At 51.8% G+C, this 19,947-nt stretch overlaps 2 protein-coding genes across 3 annotated transcripts in view; both read right to left on the bottom strand.

The window, feature by feature from the left end:
• Positions 1 to 1,213: 1,213 nt before the first annotated feature.
• Hm13 (histocompatibility minor 13) overlaps positions 1,214 to 19,947 on the bottom strand; it is a 35,717-nt gene continuing 16,983 nt past the window's right edge. The window contains exons 4-13 of one of the 2 annotated variants that reach the window (XM_013352246.2): positions 19,735 to 19,823; positions 17,108 to 17,193; positions 16,893 to 17,018; positions 16,149 to 16,206; positions 14,010 to 14,093; positions 11,255 to 11,291; positions 10,364 to 10,466; positions 5,251 to 5,336; positions 2,330 to 2,530; positions 1,214 to 1,618 (exon numbers count right to left, since the gene is read on the bottom strand). In XM_013352246.2, coding sequence (XP_013207700.1) covers positions 2,380 to 2,530; positions 5,251 to 5,336; positions 10,364 to 10,466; positions 11,255 to 11,291; positions 14,010 to 14,093; positions 16,149 to 16,206; positions 16,893 to 17,018; positions 17,108 to 17,193; positions 19,735 to 19,823 — 820 coding nt within the window. In that variant the 3' untranslated portion in view covers positions 1,214 to 1,618; positions 2,330 to 2,379. The remainder of the gene's footprint in view (positions 1,619 to 2,329; positions 2,531 to 5,250; positions 5,337 to 10,363; positions 10,467 to 11,254; positions 11,292 to 14,009; positions 14,094 to 16,148; positions 16,207 to 16,892; positions 17,019 to 17,107; positions 17,194 to 19,734; positions 19,824 to 19,947) is intronic. The other variant, XM_005363203.3, reaches the window with a different exon arrangement.
• Positions 17,274 to 19,725, bottom strand: LOC101991298 (malignant T-cell-amplified sequence 2). The gene has a single exon (XM_026787309.1). It carries the CDS (start codon positions 18,590 to 18,592, stop codon positions 18,047 to 18,049), a length of 546 nt encoding a protein of 181 aa, XP_026643110.1. The 5' UTR covers positions 18,593 to 19,725; the 3' UTR covers positions 17,274 to 18,046.

Here is a 19,947-nt window from a genome sequence, read left to right as displayed (position 1 = left end):
GTGGCCTCTGTGGCTGGCTGGCCAGGCAGGCCCTGGTCAGTGCTGCAAGGTCTGTGGAACATCTGGCCGGGCCAGGATGGTCATTAGGTGGCAGGCGCCCGGCGCCACTGCCACCTCAGCCTCTGCTGGGGGTCGGCAGTGACTCAATGAGGCCTTTGTGGGTTGTGGGCTGTAGAAGCCAACCACGCTGTGTGCCTGGGCTGCCTGCCCCATCTGCCACCCTCAGAGGGGCTTTGTTCCAGGACCACACGGCCTCCCCCTGAAGGCAATACGAGCCTGCAGAGATCCGAGAAGCCCCTAAAGAGACCCCCTGGCTGGAGGAGCCTTTTGAGGTTTTTCTCTCCATAGAATTTTAGACCCAGAGAAGTTGGGTGGCTGACTCAGAGGGGCCCAGCATACCAGCCACAGTGACTGGGTCCGAGAAGGTCTGCAGAACACATAGTGCTTTTAGTATGCAGAGCTGCAATCAGCTGCTTGAGGTCACATCCATGTCTGAGGGCGAGCTGCCCCGTTTCCTCATCTGTACAGTGACGCTAGCAATAACACACATATCTTAGGACCATAAGTGCAAGGTAGAATCTTGTACCAACACATATTGGTCCACATCTGAACCCATGGAAGACAACCCCCGTATTCTCAATCCCAGGCTCTGTTAACGGTAGCCACTAAACCCGAACCCTGGACAGAGCAGGTCATGGCCATTCTCGGGTCTCAGTTTCCCTACCTGGGAAGGTGGTCAGGGCTGAGCTGCCCTCCCCTTGTCCTCTGGACTCTCCTGAAGGTCAGAGGTAAAGGAAAGCTCTGACTTTGGGATCCCTAGCTCCTGACCCTGGATGGCTTCCTCTGGTCACTTGGGCTATTCCCTTCCCAACCCATGCTCTCTGAAGATCTGGGCCTTATGTTGGGAAGCCCAGGAGTGGGCAGAACGGGAAAGATGGAGCTCTGCTCTCCAGGCAGCTGGACAGCAAGCCCAGGGAGAGCCGTCTGAGTCAGGCTGCCCTCTGCGACTCTCTTCATCTTCCCATTCCAGGGCCAGGGACACAGAGAGCACCTGCCCACCACCTCCACCCTCCCCAAGTCTGGAAGAGCGTGGTAAGGAACACCCTCTTCTGGCGTGACAACAGGGTAGGCACCCAAGAGGGGCTTGCAGAGACCTAGTGAGCTAGCACAAGCCACTAGGTGAAGTTGCCGACAACCCTCCAGGAGCATAGTATCCCGACAGCCATGGGATGAGTTTTTAATGTGAGGCAAAGTCAGTCCACAATACAAAAATCTAAAAACCACACGGGGTTCCCACCTGGCTCCTGGGGAAAGAAGCAGCAGAGGGTTTCCTTTGCCTGCAGGGGATGAGGAGCAGCAGAGGAAGCCAGAGAAAGGGGAGAGGGAAACAGGCAGCAGAGGCCCGCTCCCCAACCTGGAGCCACCTTCGCCTCCTGCACGTGTCCTCTGTCTGTGTCGCCTACAGGTCGTCCCCCGCCTGTCTGATCTGGCCCTCAAGGGTCAGGCAGAGCGGCCTCATTTCTCCTTCTTCTCTAGCTTCTTGGATGCTGATGCCTCTGTTGTCTCCTCTTTGGATTCAGTTCCAGTTGCTGCATCTTTAGGGTTTGACTCCTCATAACTGACCAGAAAACAAAGGAACACATTTAGAGGATGCTGAGGGCAGAGTCTTCATTGCCCCCTCTCTTTGCAATCTCACATCGCCTCTGCCAGTACCTGGCCCCGTCCCTGTGTGTCCTCATGGGCACCCTGCTTGGCTTTCTCTGTGCCCTGTGCTGCCAAAGAGTAGCAAATGGGAAAGGCTGGGCCTGGACTTGTGTGGATCAACATTAAACTTCTTGAACCTTCTGCTGGAGAGCAGCAGAGAGTAGTGGGGATGAGACTCTGGGAGACCAGCTGCCTCCTGGGGCACATGGTGGAGTTAAGAACTCAGCCCTGTTCTGCAAATAGCACAGCGCTACTCCTCAGGATGGACATACTAACTCTTGTGGGGGCTCTGCTTACCGAGCAACTGTGCCCCTTCAAGCACAATGCACATTTCCTGGCTGGTTTAGGTGGGCAGCAGGTGCTTAATTGATAAAGAGCATAGAGGAGAAAGTGGTGTGTTCAGGGTCAAACACACAAGCAAGCAGTCACAGTGTCTACTTCAGTCTCACAGGGCCGCTCATGCCCATCTCATGGGACTTCCCACTGTGGGTGAGCACCCCAAGGCTCTGGGCTACCTGCCTGCCTTGGGGCTGGGCGGCAAATGCTGGTGGCTATAAGGGCTGCCTCCTGCCACCAGCCCCAGTGACACTCTGACTTCACACCAGGGCCGGAACATCTGCCCTACCTTAGGCCCAGGACAGTGGGGGAAGCGGGCAGGTGGGCACCCGCTGGACATTACATGGCGCTGGGATTCTGCGGGCGCCGGCGACGAGGGCCAGCTAGCTTCTGCTGCATGGAGTCGGCCAGGCTGGCAGGGGAGCCCGAGACAGTGGGGAAGTGAGTGAGCCTCGGCGTATGAGGCAGGATTACGGCCGAGGACTCGTAGCTGTGTAAGAGACAGACAGAGAAGACAGAACAAGTAGATGGAGAGGGGAAGAAGAGGGAAGGACGGAGACATCCTTCCCAAGGAGCACAGAGGACTGCTGTCTCGGTTACCTGTGTGTAGAACACCTGTCCTGTTTTGGGGGAAAGTGCACTATGCGGACAAGAGTGAAGGAGGGCTTGGTGTTGTGTTGGTTGTGAGCCGCCATGTGGGTGCTGGGAACCAAAACCACCTTCTTACTAAGGGCAAGAAGTGCTCTTAAAACTTCTAAGCGATCTCCCCAGCTCCCTTGTATAAATTTTTATAACTTTTATTAAAATTTTATTTGTTAATTTAGAGATAGGATCTAACTATGTAGCCCTGGCTGGGCTAGAACTCACAGAGATGTGCCGGCCTGTATTCCAAATTCTAGGATCAAGGGTGTGCACCACCATGCCAGACTTTTGTTTTGTTTTTCGAGACCAGGTTTCTCTGTGTAACAGCTCTGGCTGTCTTGGAATTCTCTTTGTAGACCAGGCTGGCCTTGAACTCACAGAGATCCACCTGCCTCTGCCTCCCAAGTGCTGGGATTAGAGGTGTGCGCCACCACCACCTGGCTTTGCTTTGTTTTGAAACAAGATTTTGACTTGCTTCATTTCCAATCTTGGCTGGTTCACCCATCCTTAGGCAGCCTGGTGGTCCCTGCTCCAAGGAGGACACAATATTGATGCTGCACTCAGTGCGGACACTAGACTGGCACAGTGCACCACAGCCCAGAACTCCTGGACTTAGGTGATCCTCCTGTCTCAGCCTCCCCAATAGCTGGGACCACAGGCATGTGTGCTCGACTGAAACAAGGTTTCACTCTGCCACCCGGGTGCTGACCTGGAGCTTGAAATCACAAGGATTAAGCCACGCAGCACCATAAGGCACAGGCTCAGTTGTGACTACTTAAAAAAAAGAAAACAACAACCCATCATTTTTACACCCAGCTGGGCACTGAGTATCCAAACCTAGTCTTAATTCATACATAGCAGGCACTTCTGACTGAGCTCTCCCTAGTCTGTTTTAAAAAAGACTGTGGTGGTTTGAATAAGAATGGTCCCCATAGGCTCATATATTTGAATGTGTAGTCATCAGGGAGTGGCGCTACTTGAGAAGAATTGGGAGGTGTGTCACTAAGGGTGGGCTTTGAGGTTTCCAAAGTCCATGCTAGCCCAGTGTCACTCTCTCAGCCTACAGACCAGGATGTAGGTAGCTCTCAGTTCTGGCTCTAGCATCATACATGCCATTGTGCTCCCTGCCATGATGACAGTCTCTGGAACTGCAGGCAAGCCCCAGCTAAATGCTTTCTTCTCTAAGAGTTGTCTCGGTTATGGTGTTTCTTTACAGCAACAGAACAGTGATTGAGACAAATACATTAACTGTGTGTGTGTCATGGTACTTGTGAAGTCAGAGGACAACTTATGGGAACTGGCATATGCGTGTGTGTGTGTGAACACTTATGCACATGAGTATAAAGCACTGAGCACAGGTTCTCACGGAGGCTTCAAGTCCCCCTGGAGGGATGGTTGTCCGCTGCCCAATGTGGGTGCTGGGTCCTCTGGGAGAACCGCAGATACTCCCAACTGCTGAGTCATCTCTCTAGCACCAGCAAGGGAACTCAGAACCAGGTAAATGCGCAGTCATTCAAGAATGAATCAGTGAGCGAGTCTTTCAACAGGGGAGTGGCAGTGAAAGACAAAAAGGCAAAGACAGGTTGAGAATGGGGTAGAGGACAGGCGAGAGAAAGACCACCTCCTGCCTTGCTTTTCCCTACGGGCCTTCTGGGTAGGGTGGGGCTCACACAGAGCGTACTTAGGTAAACTGGGCCTCAGTGTGAGGAAGGAGATACCTTCTGCCCTGGCTGGGTGCTGAGAGTTCAGGCTGCTGGGGACACAGGGGTCTCTCCAAGCACAGATGCACAGGGGGAGGGATGCTAAGTGCTGACCTCAAGGATCAGCTGCCACGCCAGGAGATAGGGGTGGGCCAGCTTCCAGCGGGCTGGGGATTCCTGGCAGGGCAGGCGTGGGGCAGGGGTGAGTCATCTGCTGCCCCGAGGCATCCAGGTGCACAGGAGGCCCTGGCAGGCACTTGGAGGACAACTTAAGGCCAAGCAGGTGGAGCTGGGTGAAGGCCCCCGAGTGGGCAGTTTTTATGGTAGCTGGCAGCTATTTCTAGGTCTTTGGCAGGCAGGGTTGGTGGTGCCTGGGAGCAGACACCTGCTGGGAGTCATGCGGGCCTTGGGGTAGGGGCGGGGCCGTGCACAAGGTGTGGCAGATATGGCAGCGGTCACAAGGAAAGGGGACTGTATATCAGAAAACAAGCTGTGGGTTATGGCTCCAGAGGCACCTGCACAGGGACGGACACATGGCTTCTTGGAGATGGTACAACCTTGTCCTATTACATGCAAACCGACGCTGGGGCAAAGACATGCCTCAAGTCACCTTGGCAGAGCTAGCTTGTGATCCAAGGCCCCAGACAGTAGGCAGCCATTCCTCTAAGACACTGTAGGTGTGTGGTATGGCCTGCCCTAGACTACACCTCCCCTGGCTCCTAGGCAAGGTCCCACTGGTGACCACAGGCCAGGCAGGTAGTCACTGAAGAAAGGAACAGGTGGTAGGAACACTCCCTTGGAGACGATGCTCATGTGATCCAGCAGGTGCACTAGGGCTTGTCTGCATGTCTGCTCCATCCCGCCTTACCTGAACATCTCTGCCACTTCTCCCTTGACCAGTGCCACCAGGACAGGAAAGCCGATGCAGGCAGGGACCAGGTACAGGAGAGCCGGCTAGGAGAAGACAAGAGACTTATGAGGCAAGGCATCCAACCCTCTTAGGGACTTGACTGAGGGATAGCTCAGATCCACGTTTGCGGGGTAAGTCAATGGCTAAGCCCAGACACAGGGCTGGAGGTCCAGACAGGGGTGCTCCTCCCTGGGAGGGAAAGCATGCACTGTAGGAAATCGGGTGCAGGGCTGGAAGGCCCCTCAGGAACCTGCCTGGCAGTGTCTGAATCACAAACGCAGCTCAATGCTACCTCTCAGGCTGCTTTTCTCCCTAGAAGGCTGCAGTCTCGGCTCAGACCTTGTATTTCGGTAACGCAGGAGACATTATAATTGGCTCTCACTTTCAGGTTCTGTCCTTCACTCCCGCCACTCCCAAGTCTGTGCTAACACTCCTCTGCAGGCCGCCTGGGAGAAAAGGAAGACTGTCCCCAGTGTTTGAGGTTTCTCCTGGAGGTTCCAGGTCACCTCCATTGCTGTGTCTACCCTCTTTGGGCAGAGAAGGGCGAATGTTCTAGAGGGAGAAGGCAGTCTAGGTCTCCGTTTTAAGGCTTAAGCTGAGAATGGAAGCCACACGTATTTGGCCTGGTCATTCCTTGCTTATTTCCTCTGAAAGGTGAACGCCAAACACCTCTGTTGGACACTTTAAAGCCATCAATGCTGCCAGTGGCCTAAAGTGACCCTTGTCATCATCTCCTCCAACCTCCCATCTGACCTACACCTGACTTTGGTCACAGCCCCAGTACCTGGGCATGTGCAGTTTCAGCTGCCGAGGCTGTCCTTCCTCCTTCTGCCCAGTTCCTCCTCCCCAGCCCTTGGCTCTGTGGAGAAGCCCTACTTGCGTGCATCAGGTTGCTGACAGTGTGGAAGTGAGCACCCTAGGCAGAATGGAGTCCCTATCCCCTGCAGGGCTGTGGAACCGGATAGAGCAAGCGTCCCTGGTCCTATTCAGTCTGTTCGCCTGGTATCCCAGAGGGCCCGGGAGTGTGGGGATCGGGGGATACTGGTGACTATTTGCCATGCTCAGGAACTCGAGAGAGGTCTTGGAGACAGTGGGCTAGAGTAAAGAGACACCATTCTCAGTACAAAGCACAAAACCAGCCTGGGGCCCAAGAACAACACGGTCTTTCACCTGCATCTGAGGATGTTTCAGGAGACCGTCTCTTGGCACTGGTCTGGGTGGGCGGTCAGCCACATTACTTTATAGAGATTACCCTAGAATCTAGTCATAGCACCCAGACCCATGTTCTAAAGATGATGTTCTAAGACCCAGAAGGGGGCTGACTTGCCCAAGGTCACAGGTGTGTGAGGCCGAGCCGAGAAGGGAAGCGAGAGGCCGGGCATTCATTCTTTCATTGGTACTGGGTCCTTGCTGTGGCTCAAGACCCAAGCTGTTGAGAAGCAGCCAGAGGGCACTCTGCCCCTAAGCTAACTCAAGGGAAACAAGACCCGTGAAATGGTTTAAAAGCATTAGGATCTCCAGGTGGTGCTGGCACTTGCGTTTAATTCCGGCATTGGGGGAATGCCAGAGGCAGGCAGACTCTGTGAGTTCAAGGCCGGCTGGGTCTACAAAGTGAATTCCAGGACAGCCAGGGCTGTTACACAGAACAACCCTGTCTCAAAATAGAACCAAAAACAAAAGTTTTCAGGTCACAAAATGGGCAGGGGTCTAGCTCAGCGGGAGAGTGCTCACAGAACACTTTGCAACATTAGGGTTCGATTCCTAGCACTGCCACAGGTGTGAATGGGGCAGCAAGAGAAAGAATAAAATATCCTGCAAGTAGAAAGATAACATTGGGCATTGTGCTGCACCCTTGTAATTCTAGTACTATGAAGACAGAGGCCAGAAAATTACTGGGAGTTTGAGGCTAGCCCAGCTACACAGGGAAAACTTGCCTCAAAACTAAACAAACAAAAAACCACCACCAACTAACCAACCAACCAAACACACACCCAAAACCAGGCTGGGTGTGGTGGTACACACCTTTAATCCTAGCATTTGGGAGACAGAGGCAGTGACTCTATGAATGACAAGTTACCCTGTCTACAGAGAGTTCCGGGCCAACCAGGATACTCAATGAGACCCTGCCTCAAACAACAACTAACCAAACTCGACCAACCAACACAGGTCCCTAAAAACAGGAAGAAAACCACATGAGGAGAAACAGGAATGGTATTAAAATTTAATTTGTGGGGCATGGAGGGATGGTTCAGTGGCAAAGAATGCCTACTGCTCTTGAAGAAGGCCCAAGTTTGGTTCTGTTGGCTCCCAACTGTCTATAGCTCAGCTCCAGGGAATCTGACACCCTTTGCTGGCTTCTGCAGGCACCCACTCCCACATATACAAACCCAACACTCTTCTACAGACAGATGAGCAAACCGGGAATCTCAGGATGGAGAAGAGCGGGTCAGGATTTGGAGCTAGGGTCCTCCTGTGTAGCCCTGTGCATTCTCTTGCCCAAGACAGTCTTAGCAGAATATAGGACTTCCAGGGGAGCTGGTGGCCTCAGGCTCATGGGAAGGGCTCCTTTAAGAGCCAGCAAGTTTGCTATTATCAGAGGGACACAGCCCGCCTTCCTTCCTCTCACTGCACCTGGGAAGATCTTCAATGAGAGGGTGATGGAGAAAGAGCCCTACAGCTCAGGGCAGTGAGTTTTCTGAGACAGCTTCTCATATACGTAACCCAGGCTCATCTGAATTATCTGTGTAGCCGAGGATGACGCTGAACCTCTGTTCCACCTCCTCAGGGCTGCGATCACGGGCATGTGCCACTGTGTTTGTCTAGGAAGGTTTTTTTTTGTTTTTTTTTTTTAAAGGCTAAGCGAGTTAAAGGCCACATAGCATGGGGACTGCCTTTGTCTTCTCGGAGACGGCAACCTCACTTAACAGACTCTTCCTACGTCCTGGATCCCCTCTTCGAGGACCTTCAGGGAGATAGCCATCTGCATGAATCAGGGCCAGGAGTAGGAGAGGCCCAGATACAGCCTGGGTAGGTGGATTACCTGGGAAATCTGTCCTTCTAGGCCTGCAGTCTCTCCACAATGGGGAGGGACAGCACCTTGCAGGAGACTCTCTTCTGCCTCCAGCTGGGGAGGCAAGCCTGCCACCTGGTGGCTGCCCGGGAAATGGCTCCAGCCTACTCTAACACAGGGCTGGAGCTGTAATACAGGCCTTGAAAAGGCCTCTAAGCCTGTTTGCGATCTGGCACTCTGAAATCCACTCACCGAGCACACATCATGCTCCACAGGCACACCAGAAGCTCTGCCAAACATAACCCAACAAACGAGAAGGCTCCGTGGACACTCTGGGTGTCTCTGCTTATGAGCCACGCCCTCGGATCTTTGTGGAAGGTTAGCACAGGCCCAGTGATAACAATCTGATCTTGTTTGGAATTCAAAGGCAGCTCCCACGTGACAGGGCTTTGGGGGAGGGGAGGAGCAAAGAACAACAATACAGTATCCCCCCCCCAATCCTTGGAGCCCCTCACAACCGTACACTGTGGCACGCTTGCACGAACGCTTCTCTAATGGTAAGAAGGGTGATATGCTGGATCAAGGAATGGCTTGCATGGGCAGTAAGAATTAATCTTGGTATGCAGAATGCATGGCATTTAAAACTGCAGCTTCTGATTCAATTTTTGAGCTGTGGGTAATAGAACTCACAGAAAGCAAAGCTGTCCGGTAGTGGGGGCAGGGTCTTATCTAGGTGTAGCTCTGAGTACTTACACTGACCTGCCCCATCCCTAGGCCATTCCTGTTTGCTTTTATTAATGATGAGTGGAGTATGTGCGTACCTCCTGGGGCCTGGCCTGGGTCCCAGAGAGGAATCTACTGGATTCCCACAGGGGCTTCCTTGGCTTCTGCACCACACAGTTCCTGCAGCCTGGGCTGGGCTTTCACACTGTCCCAGGCCAAGTCCTGGCTCTGCTACCCACTCACTGGGTGGCACCTCAGCTCCTGCTTTCTCATGTGCGCTCTAAGAGCTCAGGAGCACAGGGCCTGCCATGTGCCTTATGTCCTTAGACAAGAGGAGACAGTCCTGACTGCCCAGTCCCTGCCGGCCTCCCTGCTCCAGGCCACTGGGACCCCGGCCTTCACACATGTGCGCTGCTCACTGTGGCAGACCATTACTTTAACTGTGCAAAGGTGTGCTGTATTTGTTTATGCCGCGCTCACGAGGTAAGGATGTGCTTGCTGCATTAGTTTCACCTTGCTTGCCTGGGGCAGCTGATGGAGTAGTAAAGAGCTGAATGGCCTATAGCTAGGCAGGAGAAGGATAGGTGGGGCTGGCAGGCATAGAGAATAAATGGGAGAAATCGAGGCTCAAGAGGAGAGAAGGAAAGAACGAGACACACCGAGGGGCAAGAAGCCAGGCAGGTGCCAGTCAATACAGAGAAGCAGTGAAAAAAAGATATACAGAAGGAAGAAGGTAATAATCCTTGGGGCAAAAGGTAAATAAAGAGAAACAGGATAATTTAAGTTAAAAGAGCCTAAGCTAAGCTGAGCATTCAAAATTAATAAGTCTCTGTCCATGATTTGGGACCTGGTTGGTGGCCCAAAAGAACACTGTACAGTTCACTGTGGTGAACTGGAGTAACTGGAGCCCGCCTCTGTGGGAAGCGGCGGCAGAGCCTTGGCTTTCCTGGGGTGGGTGTAGCTAGCTTTCACTTGGCTGAAGCACTTAAGTCTCACCCAATCCATGCTAGCTTGCCTGGGAAGTCATTTTCTCCTCCCCATACTCCTCTTCTGTAGCTGGAATGACATTATCTGGCTTATGGGACATAGGCAGAAATCAGGTAGAGAGTGCTGGGAAAACGTCTGCTTTTCTAAAGAAGACAATGGTGTGCTGAAAAACCTTTTACCTAGAGGAGCAGCTGCCACGTCCCTGCAAGTCAAAAGCAACCACAAACATGACTGTTTTCCTACCACTTCAGATGCCCAGGTCTGAGCTGCCTGTGCAGGTGACAGAGCAGCTTTCTGTGAGTTGTTACTGTCAGGGACGCATTGTGCCATGCCAAGGGCTGTTCTGCTCACCTGAGCATGCTTGAAGATGTGCATGATGAAGATGGTGAGGCCCAGGCCGAAGATGTAGGCGGCGAAGCTGGTGTAGAAGTAGGTATGGGTGTTCTTCTTCAAGCTTCAAGGAAGGCAGAAGGAAGAGGTTAGAGCAGTAGCATCTTTTCTGGGGAACCCTCTAGTTGCATGTGTGTGTGGGAAAGCTCTGGGCTGGGAGTCTGGAGGGCCATGTACCCCGAGTTAAGTCTCTTTAGACAAGTTACCTTTCTTTGTTCATGCTCAGTTTAAATCTTTGCAAAATGAGAAAGCCATAAGCCCATTTGTAAACAACAAATATTATCTAAAACCACCTGTAAGATTTTTAGCTAGCATAAAATCTCTTGGGGGAAAAATCTGGGTTCTAGGTTACCCCCACAGAATGTAAATTTGGGGTGAAGGCCTGGTGGGGACTGAGTCTGGCCGTGCATGGCCGACAAGTGCTCCTCTGAGCTCCAGTTCAGCCTTAGGTTCAGTTTCTACAACAGCCTGAGGAAAGGCTGGAGAGAGCGCACAGGGCCCACTAGAATGGATAGTGACTTGAGTGTAGTCTGACAAACGCCAGCTGCAGCTCACTGTCCCCAAAGCCACCGAGGTCAGGCTGTGCTCAGTGCTCTCCTGACTCTGGTTTACCACCATGGATGTGAGGTTGAGGCTCCCGAGGTCAGACTGCCCACCAAGGGCACAGAGCTACAAGCACCAATCTCAACTAAAAGGACTTAGAACAAAAACAAACCAAAAAACACTTAAGAATGCAGGTGAAATGAGAATTTCTCTGGATGTGTGGGTGGAGGTACCTTCTCTGGGCTCCTGAAAACTGGACAATGCTGGGAGAACCCCAGGCCAGGCCAGGCTGCGCCCTCCCTTGCTTACCTGATATCAAAACGAAGCAGCAAAGCAATGAAGATCCCTGAAGGGGAAAAGGAGGGTTAGAAGGTCAGGGATGGGGAGAGGGAGCAGGACAGCTACCTGATAGAAGGCTGGTTCCCCCACCGCTAGAACCATATTGTGTCACAACGGGCCATCTCTGTACCCACTGACCAGGCACAGTGTAGGATCAAGGGAAGCACAGTTCTCAGAGCTCAGCCAAGGGGCAAGGCGGCTGGAGGATGACAGCAGTTGTGACAGACGACTCTAACAGGAAACCTAGGCCTCCTCTAACTGAAAAATGGACTTCTTATGTCCTCAAAGGTAGACTGGGGTGGGATCTGGTCTGAAGAGGGTTTCTTCAAAGTGACACTGGCCAGGGAGAGTGAAAAGCGTGTTTTGTGGAGCTGTAGGAGGGAGACATGGCACAGACCGTCATGCAGCAGGCTCGGGGTTCTGGGCAGGAGGACAACTTAAACAGGTCCAGAGAGACCCCTGTGGCCGCTGTCTGGTAAGAGAAGTCGCAGACCACTGGGAGGTACCCCAGGAGCTCAGGAATGCTAGCTGTCCCTTAACACCTGGCTCACACTTCAAATCCAAGTCCAGATGCCCCAGAATTCTGAGTGTCTGCGATAGGGCCAGCCAGTCCAACCTCTGCATGCTGCGCACACCCCACATCTTTACAGAGCTTCCCCATTTACTGGCCTTTGGACTCACACAGGACAGAGACTAATTCTCATTTAGCTAAGGACAGCCGTTCAAGAGCGGAAGCACAAGTCCATCAGAAGCGTCAGCTAGCAAGCATGATGAACGGGTATTTTTGCAGCGCTGTGTTTGGAGCCCAGGCCCACAACTGTGCACGCTAGGAAAGGATTCTACCACCGAGCACACTCCCCACCCTATGAAGCTAAAGCTTGATGAGGGAAATGAGTCATTCTCAGTGAGGGCTGTGAGAGGAGAGTTGGATGGAAAAAACCGGCCAGAGCTGCCTTTTCTACAGTGTTTGGAGCTCAGCGCCCCCTGGTGTCTGACACTCGTAACAGCTCTAAGCTAAACCATGGGCGGGGGCTCTGCTACTGTACTAACTCCTGGCAGCTGAGGCGTTTCAACATGCTGCTTTCTGGGCTGGACATGTGACTGCTGGACGATTTGGACCCACATACGGGTCCTGCAGAGACTAATAGGAAGAGAATAAGTGTGCTCCTAAAGCCCAGAACCATGCTCCAAGGAGACTGGCAAAGCTAGACATTGGGTCTCTGCAAGGCAGCAAGTCTTTTCACAGGGGTTGCCCGAGACTACTGGGAAACACAGATATTCACGTTATGATCCACAGCAGTAGCAAGATTAGTTATGAAGTAGCAGTGACAAAAGTGTAATGGTTGGGGGGGTCCCCACGACGTGAGGAACTCTACTAAAGGGTCGCAGCATTAGGAAGGCTGAGAGCCACTGCTGTAAGGCAAAATTTTGTGTAATTCCATTATTTTCTTTAAAAACAGCGCTGGCCGCCGGGCGGTGGTGGCGCACGCCTGTAATCCCAGCACTCGGGAGGCAGAGGCAGGCGGATCTCTGTGAGTTGGAGGCCAGCCTGGTCTACCAAGGGAGTTCCAGGACAGGCTCCAAAGCTACAGAGAAACCCTGTCTCGAAAAACCAAAAAAAAAAACAAAAACAAAAAAACAAAACAAAAAAAACAACAACAAAACAGCGCTGGCCACCAAGCCAGGCATCAAGCTAGGATGAACACAGGACCACAATCTAGTGTCACTGATCACCACCAATGAGGTGTCTGTCCATTGCCAGAGGGCTGGAATTATTATTTTTTTCCCCTTTAAGACATGTTGACCAACTAAGCAGACTATTCTTTTTTTTTTTTTTTTTCGAGACAGGGTTTCTCTGTGAAGCAGACTATTCTTGAACTCAGGACCCCCTGTCTGTGTCTGGGGTCAGAGGCGCATGCCAGCACCTCTACCACAGGACTTGGCTCTCTCCTGTGTTGTTACCTGGTAGTGCTGCATGCCATGGGGATACTTGGGGGTGGGTAGGGGTGGGGTATGTTAAGCCCAATCTCTCAGACAAGTTGGCCTGTTCCTTTAACCTGAATACAGAAATTCCCCCTATTCCCCGGAGCTGCTGGGAGTAGCAGAATGATCCAAGGAAGCTCCCACCACAGTGCCCGGTGAGTAGTAGGAGCTGTCGCCATCATTTCCCTGTCATTACTGTCCTTGACCAGTTCTGACGGTGAGCTTTTAAGCTAAGCTTTATCCTGCTACTGAGCCACATTCCCGTCCTCTCTGCAGGACACCCTTTCCACAGTCAGGGAGCCCACTGCTAACAATGATGTGGGTCTCTATCAGTCCTTAAAAAAACTGGGAGCTAGACAGATCCCTGATAGGCAGACAGACAGATAAAGATACAAACTTGCAGCTTCTTTGCCCTCAGGAACTGAGAGAAAGGCCAGGCAGGCTTTTTCTCCCACCAGCAGGGCACCCCCTTAGGCCAAGCAGTCCAGGATGGCAAGAAGACATGTTCAGGGTCATTCTGAACATGTTTACCTGAAGCTCAGGGCTTTTGGGCTCCTCTTTCTTTGGTTAAGTCCAAAATGGAGGGGAAAAGAGCTGCCCTATGCCATCAAAACCACAAACATACTGAGAGGGAATGTGCCAAGCGCTCACCCAATCGCCCCCACTCCCAATAGTAAGGCTACCTACCCACCCACCTCATGGTAAAATCCATGGCACTCCTCCCCAGTCTCCCAGCAATCACCTGGAATGACGATATCTCCAAGCCCCAGCATGGCAAAGTTGTCCGCTTCAAGGCCCTTCTCCAGCAGATCCTGGGGGAACACCACTGCGGAGAGAGGCAGGGATGAGATGAAGGTCAGGGAGCCTATACTCAGGCTGCCGACCTCCAGCCCTCTAAGTAGGACTCACACAGGAGATGGCAGCTCTTAGAGTGAGGAAGGATCTGGGATCTTCTAACCAAAGGTTTCGTTCATCTTCACTTCTCCTTCTATGCTGCTAAGGGACCCATGAGGAAGAAGCCCTATGCTGACTTCACCCCAACTGCTTGCTGCCACAATCCTACAGAGGCCTGCACATCCTCTCAAGGTCATTTCTCCCTCTTCCCAGTTACCATCTCTGGTCCAATCCTGGAGCCTTAGCCTTGTGGTCCTAGGTGATTTGGAACTCAGCCAGGGCTGAGAGTCTAAGTTAATCTGCTTTCTCGTCTGACTTGCTGAGGCAGGGAAGTTGTTTGTTTGGACTGTTTCTGAGATGGTCTAGCTGTGTAGCCTTGGCGGGTCTCGAATTTTCACTCAAGTACCAGGATTAACACTGAGTGGTACCAAGCTCAGCTAAAGAACCCAAGCCCTCATGCACCGTAGGAAAACACAGTACAGTACTGGCTATGCCTGTAGCTCTGTAATATGACTTGGGCAATGAAACACGAAAGGAGCTTCCCCAGGTTTTTGCTGTTGTTTTTTTCTTGGGGTGGGGGACACACCAAAAACACTCTTCCCAAGGGAAGACAAAAAGTGGTTCCCTCTGTGCCGCATCTGGGTGAGGAGTTAATGCTAGAAGCGTGGTCCCCTCCACAGACCATGGAAAGGTGAGCTAAGGGATCAGTAACATGCATGCTGAGAATGGGGGGGTGGGAGGATGGAAATAACCTTGGTGCTGGTGATTCCACTTAAGGGCATTAACCCATTGTTGAGCTGCTCTACCCAGGCTTACAGAAATCTGATAAAATTTCCCCTTGCTTAGTCAGACCCAGTGATCCCTGCACTTTGGTGATGGAAGCAGAAGGTGCACAGGTTCAAAGCCACCGTTAGCCACACAGTGAGTTCCAGGATGGTTTCAGCTACCTGACATATATTTCCATAAACATCCAGAAACTCTCCTTGTTTAAAGACATTGGTACACATGGTTTGTTTTTGTTTTTTGAGACAGGGTCTTCTCTGTGCAGCTCTGGCTGTCTTGGAACTCACTCTGTAGACCAGGCTGGCTTCAAACTCAAGAGATCCACCTGCCTCTGCCTGCTGAGAGTTAGGATTAAAGGTGCGCACTACCGATTAGCTTGGGTCCCCCCCCCAAAAAAAAACCTTTACATTTCTTTACTTTTGTATGTGTGTGAGTACATGTACAACAGTGTCCATGCAGAGGTCAGAGGACAACTTGTGGGAATTGGTTCTCGCCTTCCTGCATGTGGTCCTACGGATCCAACTCGGGTTGTCAGGTCAGGCAGCAAGAACTGTGGAACTGTGGCAGCTGAGCCATCATGCTGGGTTTTTTTTTTTGTTTTTTTGACAGTTGTTATGTAGACTAGGATAGTCTTAAATTTGCAATCCTCCTGCCTCAGCTTCTGGAGTACTGGGATAACAGGAATGTGCCCAATGCCTGTGTTATGGATCTTATTTTTCCTTCTTTCTTTCAGAGGTGCAAGGGATGGAACCCCAGGGCTCACACATGCTGGACGGAGCTATTACACCCTGAGCCCCTACAGGTGGGTTTTCTAATACTTGTGTAAACAATGGGTATTCTAAAAATACAAAACCAAGGTATGGTCAGAGTTGGTAGACCAGAGAGCACCAGGTACTCAGGTAACAAGGGGGACCCAGTGAGTGTGATAGTGTGAAGGTCTTGACTTCTGGAAAACCACAGCAAGCCTTGATAGGTTGCCAAGCACCTTTCCTCTACGCGTATTCCCATTCCTAGATACTTCATGTCACATGGTATCATGACCAAGTGACCCAAGGCGGGGTGGGGATGGAGAGACAGATCAAGAACACAGCACAGTGAGATGAATCAATGGCGAGGAAATAAAGAGTGGTTCTGACATTAACGGGGATGATGAGCCAACGGGGGTAGAGAGGACGATGCCTGGTGGTGGCAGGCGGTCACTTACATTTGATTGGTGCCTCAAAGGACTTGGCCACAGTCACCATCACGTTGGTGCCGAATACCTAGAAGGAAAAGACAGGAGTCTAAAGGGAGGTGGGTGGGCAAGAAAGGCTGTCCTTAGGCTTCTAGATGTGGTGTCGAGGTGTATGAGAGTCGAGTAGGGTACTGGGAGAGCTCAGAGCAAACTGACACCAAGGTGAGGTAGCCATTCATGTAGTTCTGGGCAAGAGAAAATCTGAAGGAGACAGAGAAAGGCCATAACTGGCTGGCCCAAGCCAGGCAGCCTGCTTGTTCAGGCTCCTCTCCCTCTTAAGAGACAAAGACCCTAGGCAGCATTCAAAGACAAAAGGTCTTCCAGGGAAAGGATGCTACGGTCAGGCAGATCCCAGACCCCTCAGCAGTGCCTCGGAAAGTGAACAGACATCCCGAGCACAGCTGACCTCTGTCCTCCTTGCCAGGCATCCACCAGCATCCACCACTCCTATCCAAACGGCCCCGAGTCTCAACTCATTTGCCCTAGAGACACAAGACTCAATGGTCCCCTGTAAAGACCATCGAGAGTGTATGGAGGCACTGGGTAGGAGACACGATCCCTTTGCTCCAGATTTACAGATGGACCAGAAACAGACCTGCTCTGGGGTACAAACTCCATCAGACTGCCATGCGGACAGAGATGGTAGAGACGCAGGGAAGCCGGGAGGTGGAGGAGGGCCCTTAGAGCTGGACATCATGTCCCTGCCTGACTCACCCAGAAGATGTCATAGATGAAGAGTCCGCCAAGCAGGATGCAGCCAGTGCTCACGTTGTTCAGGTGCAGGAGCTCTACCCCATTAAGGGAGAAGGCCAGGCCAAAGAGGTTGTTGGCAATCCAGTGCTGGGGAAAGGTGGGAGTGAGACCAGCTCACTGTGCCCCATCCTACCATCTCCCCAACCTCCCCTTCTGCTCAGGCCCTGACTGCTTACCTTCCTCAGCAGGTACCAGACACCAACAATGCTGCTTAGGCCCAGGCACACCAGGTCCTTGGTGTCAAACTCATAGTTGATGATCTCTGGGCAGAGAGGCCAGGTAAGTCCACTCCTCAGAGTGAGGCTATCCCCCCCCCCCCCCCCCCCCCCCCCCCCCCCCTGGAAGGTGGAGGACATGGCTGCCCGCATGGCCAGACAGGCCCATGTGCTTGGCCGTGGCTGCCTCAGACTGGCAGGGGTTTTAGGCTGGGGAAAGCTCACTGGGCCCACCCCCAACCCCTTAGTTTTCTATAGGGGGAATGTAGGCCCAGATCAAATGAGGGTGTTGGGATATATAAGCTCTGCCACCTGAAGCTGGGTGACCCTGGGGGAGGAAGAGTCCTCTTTATAGAGTTTGTTTCCTTATCTGTAAAAAAGTCAACAGCACCTTCCTCAAGGGGCCGTTGTGAGGAGTGAGGAAGGTTCTACAATGCCCTCAGCACAGTGGCACAGTGCCTGGAATGGAACACAGTGGGTTCCCAAGGAATGCTACTCCTGCCAAGTCCAGAATTTCAGATACCAAGAGGATGGCTGGTAACCCTTCCCAAGCAGAGAGGAGAGAGAGAGAGAGAGATGAAGTAGTCAAGAGGGAATCTCGAAGGCAGCTCTTGTTGGGAGCACCTAAGTAGAGACCCCGATGCCAGACCTCTCTGGATGCTACCAAATCTCCTAACACAGTACGACCACTTCTGTGATCCCAAAGTGCAGCAAACTGTTACTTGTCCCCCAATTCCTGCTCTCTCCTGTGGTTACAACACCCCGTTTCATTTTTTAAAGGTATCTGTTGAATTTATTCAGCATAACCACAGAGGCATTGTCTTCATGATGTCATATACAGACACAAACACAGATACAACACAATATTTATATTTAGCTCAAGTGCATTGCGTCTAAGGCTCACTTATACGTCTTCATGTGCCACAGCCCGTCATTTAGATAATGGATATTCTCAATGCCGATCCCCTTGTTGATTTTCTCAATGTCTGCTGCAGCCATCTTCATGACTCCGACACACAGGGCGTGCTCTTTGCCTTCTGCCATGACCGCCACGATGGTATCTACCGCAGCAGCATAGAGCTTCGCTCCGGGAGACGTTAAACCCGGACACATGATATTTGCACCACTGAGCACAAATTTGATGGCTCCTTTGTCGACCTGCTGGTGTGGCAAGATAAACGGGTATTTGTGAAGTAATCTCAGCGTTGGATAAAAAGGTCCTTTTCTCTGCCTGAAAAACAGTAATTCTCCATTGACTGTAAGGATTTCCATGTGTTCATGACATCGCACTATTTTGACGGGGTCTTTCTTAGGCATGATTTGATTAAGCCACGGTTCGATACCTGGAAACTGCTCAGTCAGTTGGCTTTTAATACCCTTAATAACGGAAGTTTTCAGCTGGATGCAGTTGGACACACTCTCTTTCTCGTCAAATTTCTTGAACATGATCTTGGTGAAGGGGCGCCGAAAGGGAAAAGCTGAGGTGAAGCGTTATTTGCCGAAGGTCTCACCGAGTTGCGGTCTACAGGAAGGATAGCACCGGCGTCCGAGCCGGCCGTTGTCGCTAACCGGAAAATGGTTCGACCGACCGCGCTTTACGGCTGCGTAAGATCGTATTACTTCCGTTCCACTGACCCCCACGTGGTCACCCCACACCTCTTCTCCCGACTTCCGGTCCTTCTACGGACATCCGATTGCAGAAAGGGTGGGGCCTGGGCCGGAAGATACGTCAGAGCATCCACGTCTACGGATGGACCGCCACTTCGGGATCGGACTGGCCGTGCGTCGAACCGCGCCACCTCTTACGGGCACACTAACCAGCCAATAAGGATGCGCCTATCTTTCTTACGGTTGCGCAGTGATCGCCATTCTAGACACCCCCCCCAGGGGTTCGAGTAATGGAGCCGGCGTAGATGGGGGGGGGGGCGCGGAGGGGGGTTTGGAACCCGGAAGGCTCCGTGGTCATTAAGAAAAACAGGCTTAGCCTTTAAAAAAAAATCCAATAATCATTTATTTGGCACAGACGTATTTGACGCAGAGACGAACCATCTCATCACCGTTCGGAGGGAAAAGGTAGAATCCGCTTGGCAACCAGGAGAGAATAGAATACATTCCACAGGCTTCTCATGTGTGAGAATTATCTTGCATTTGGTCAAGCCATCATTACTCTTGTCACCATTTTTGAATCCATACGATAACTAACGCATCTTCAGTTTTATTTTTCAAAGCTTAGGTAAAGCCATCACCAGGGACAGACATGTCAGGAGCTGTCTGGTACAGCTCCTACCGAGTGCATATATGAGCCAGGCACTGTGCTGAAAGCTTTCTACTTATTGTTTACTTCCTAACGGAAGACGGGGTTAGATGATCATTTTTGTTTTACAGATGGAGGAAACAAACTTCCAGTAAAAACACCCAGTGCTCAGAAATAATGGGTTCACCCAGATTCCCAAGTTTGGGTAGTGGCAAAGCGGGGATACGAACCAGGGCCGTTAAGATTTGAGCTTCTCCTTTTTTATTACTTGTTTCTTGGAGAACCCAGTATTACAGAAACAAAAAGGGGACAGAGGGAAGTGAGTACCACTGACCTTCCTTGTTTTCCCCAGAGCCCTGTGTGAAGAGCAGCTGATACTGGCGATTTGGGAAGTTGGCTGGAAAAAACTTATTCATGAAGGGGCTGGAAAGAAAGACAAAGCAGGTCGGCAAACAGAGCCCCCATGGGCAATCACAACTCTTAACAGTCCCTGCTAATATCCATTTATGGCTGTTCTCCCCAGTCACCTTTTATAAGAGCCCTGGCA

This window comes from Microtus ochrogaster, linkage group LG8 (genome assembly GCF_000317375.1).
Source record: "Microtus ochrogaster isolate Prairie Vole_2 linkage group LG8, MicOch1.0, whole genome shotgun sequence".
NCBI lineage: Eukaryota > Metazoa > Chordata > Mammalia > Rodentia > Cricetidae > Microtus > Microtus ochrogaster.
This window is presented reverse-complemented; position numbering and strand designations above follow the sequence as displayed.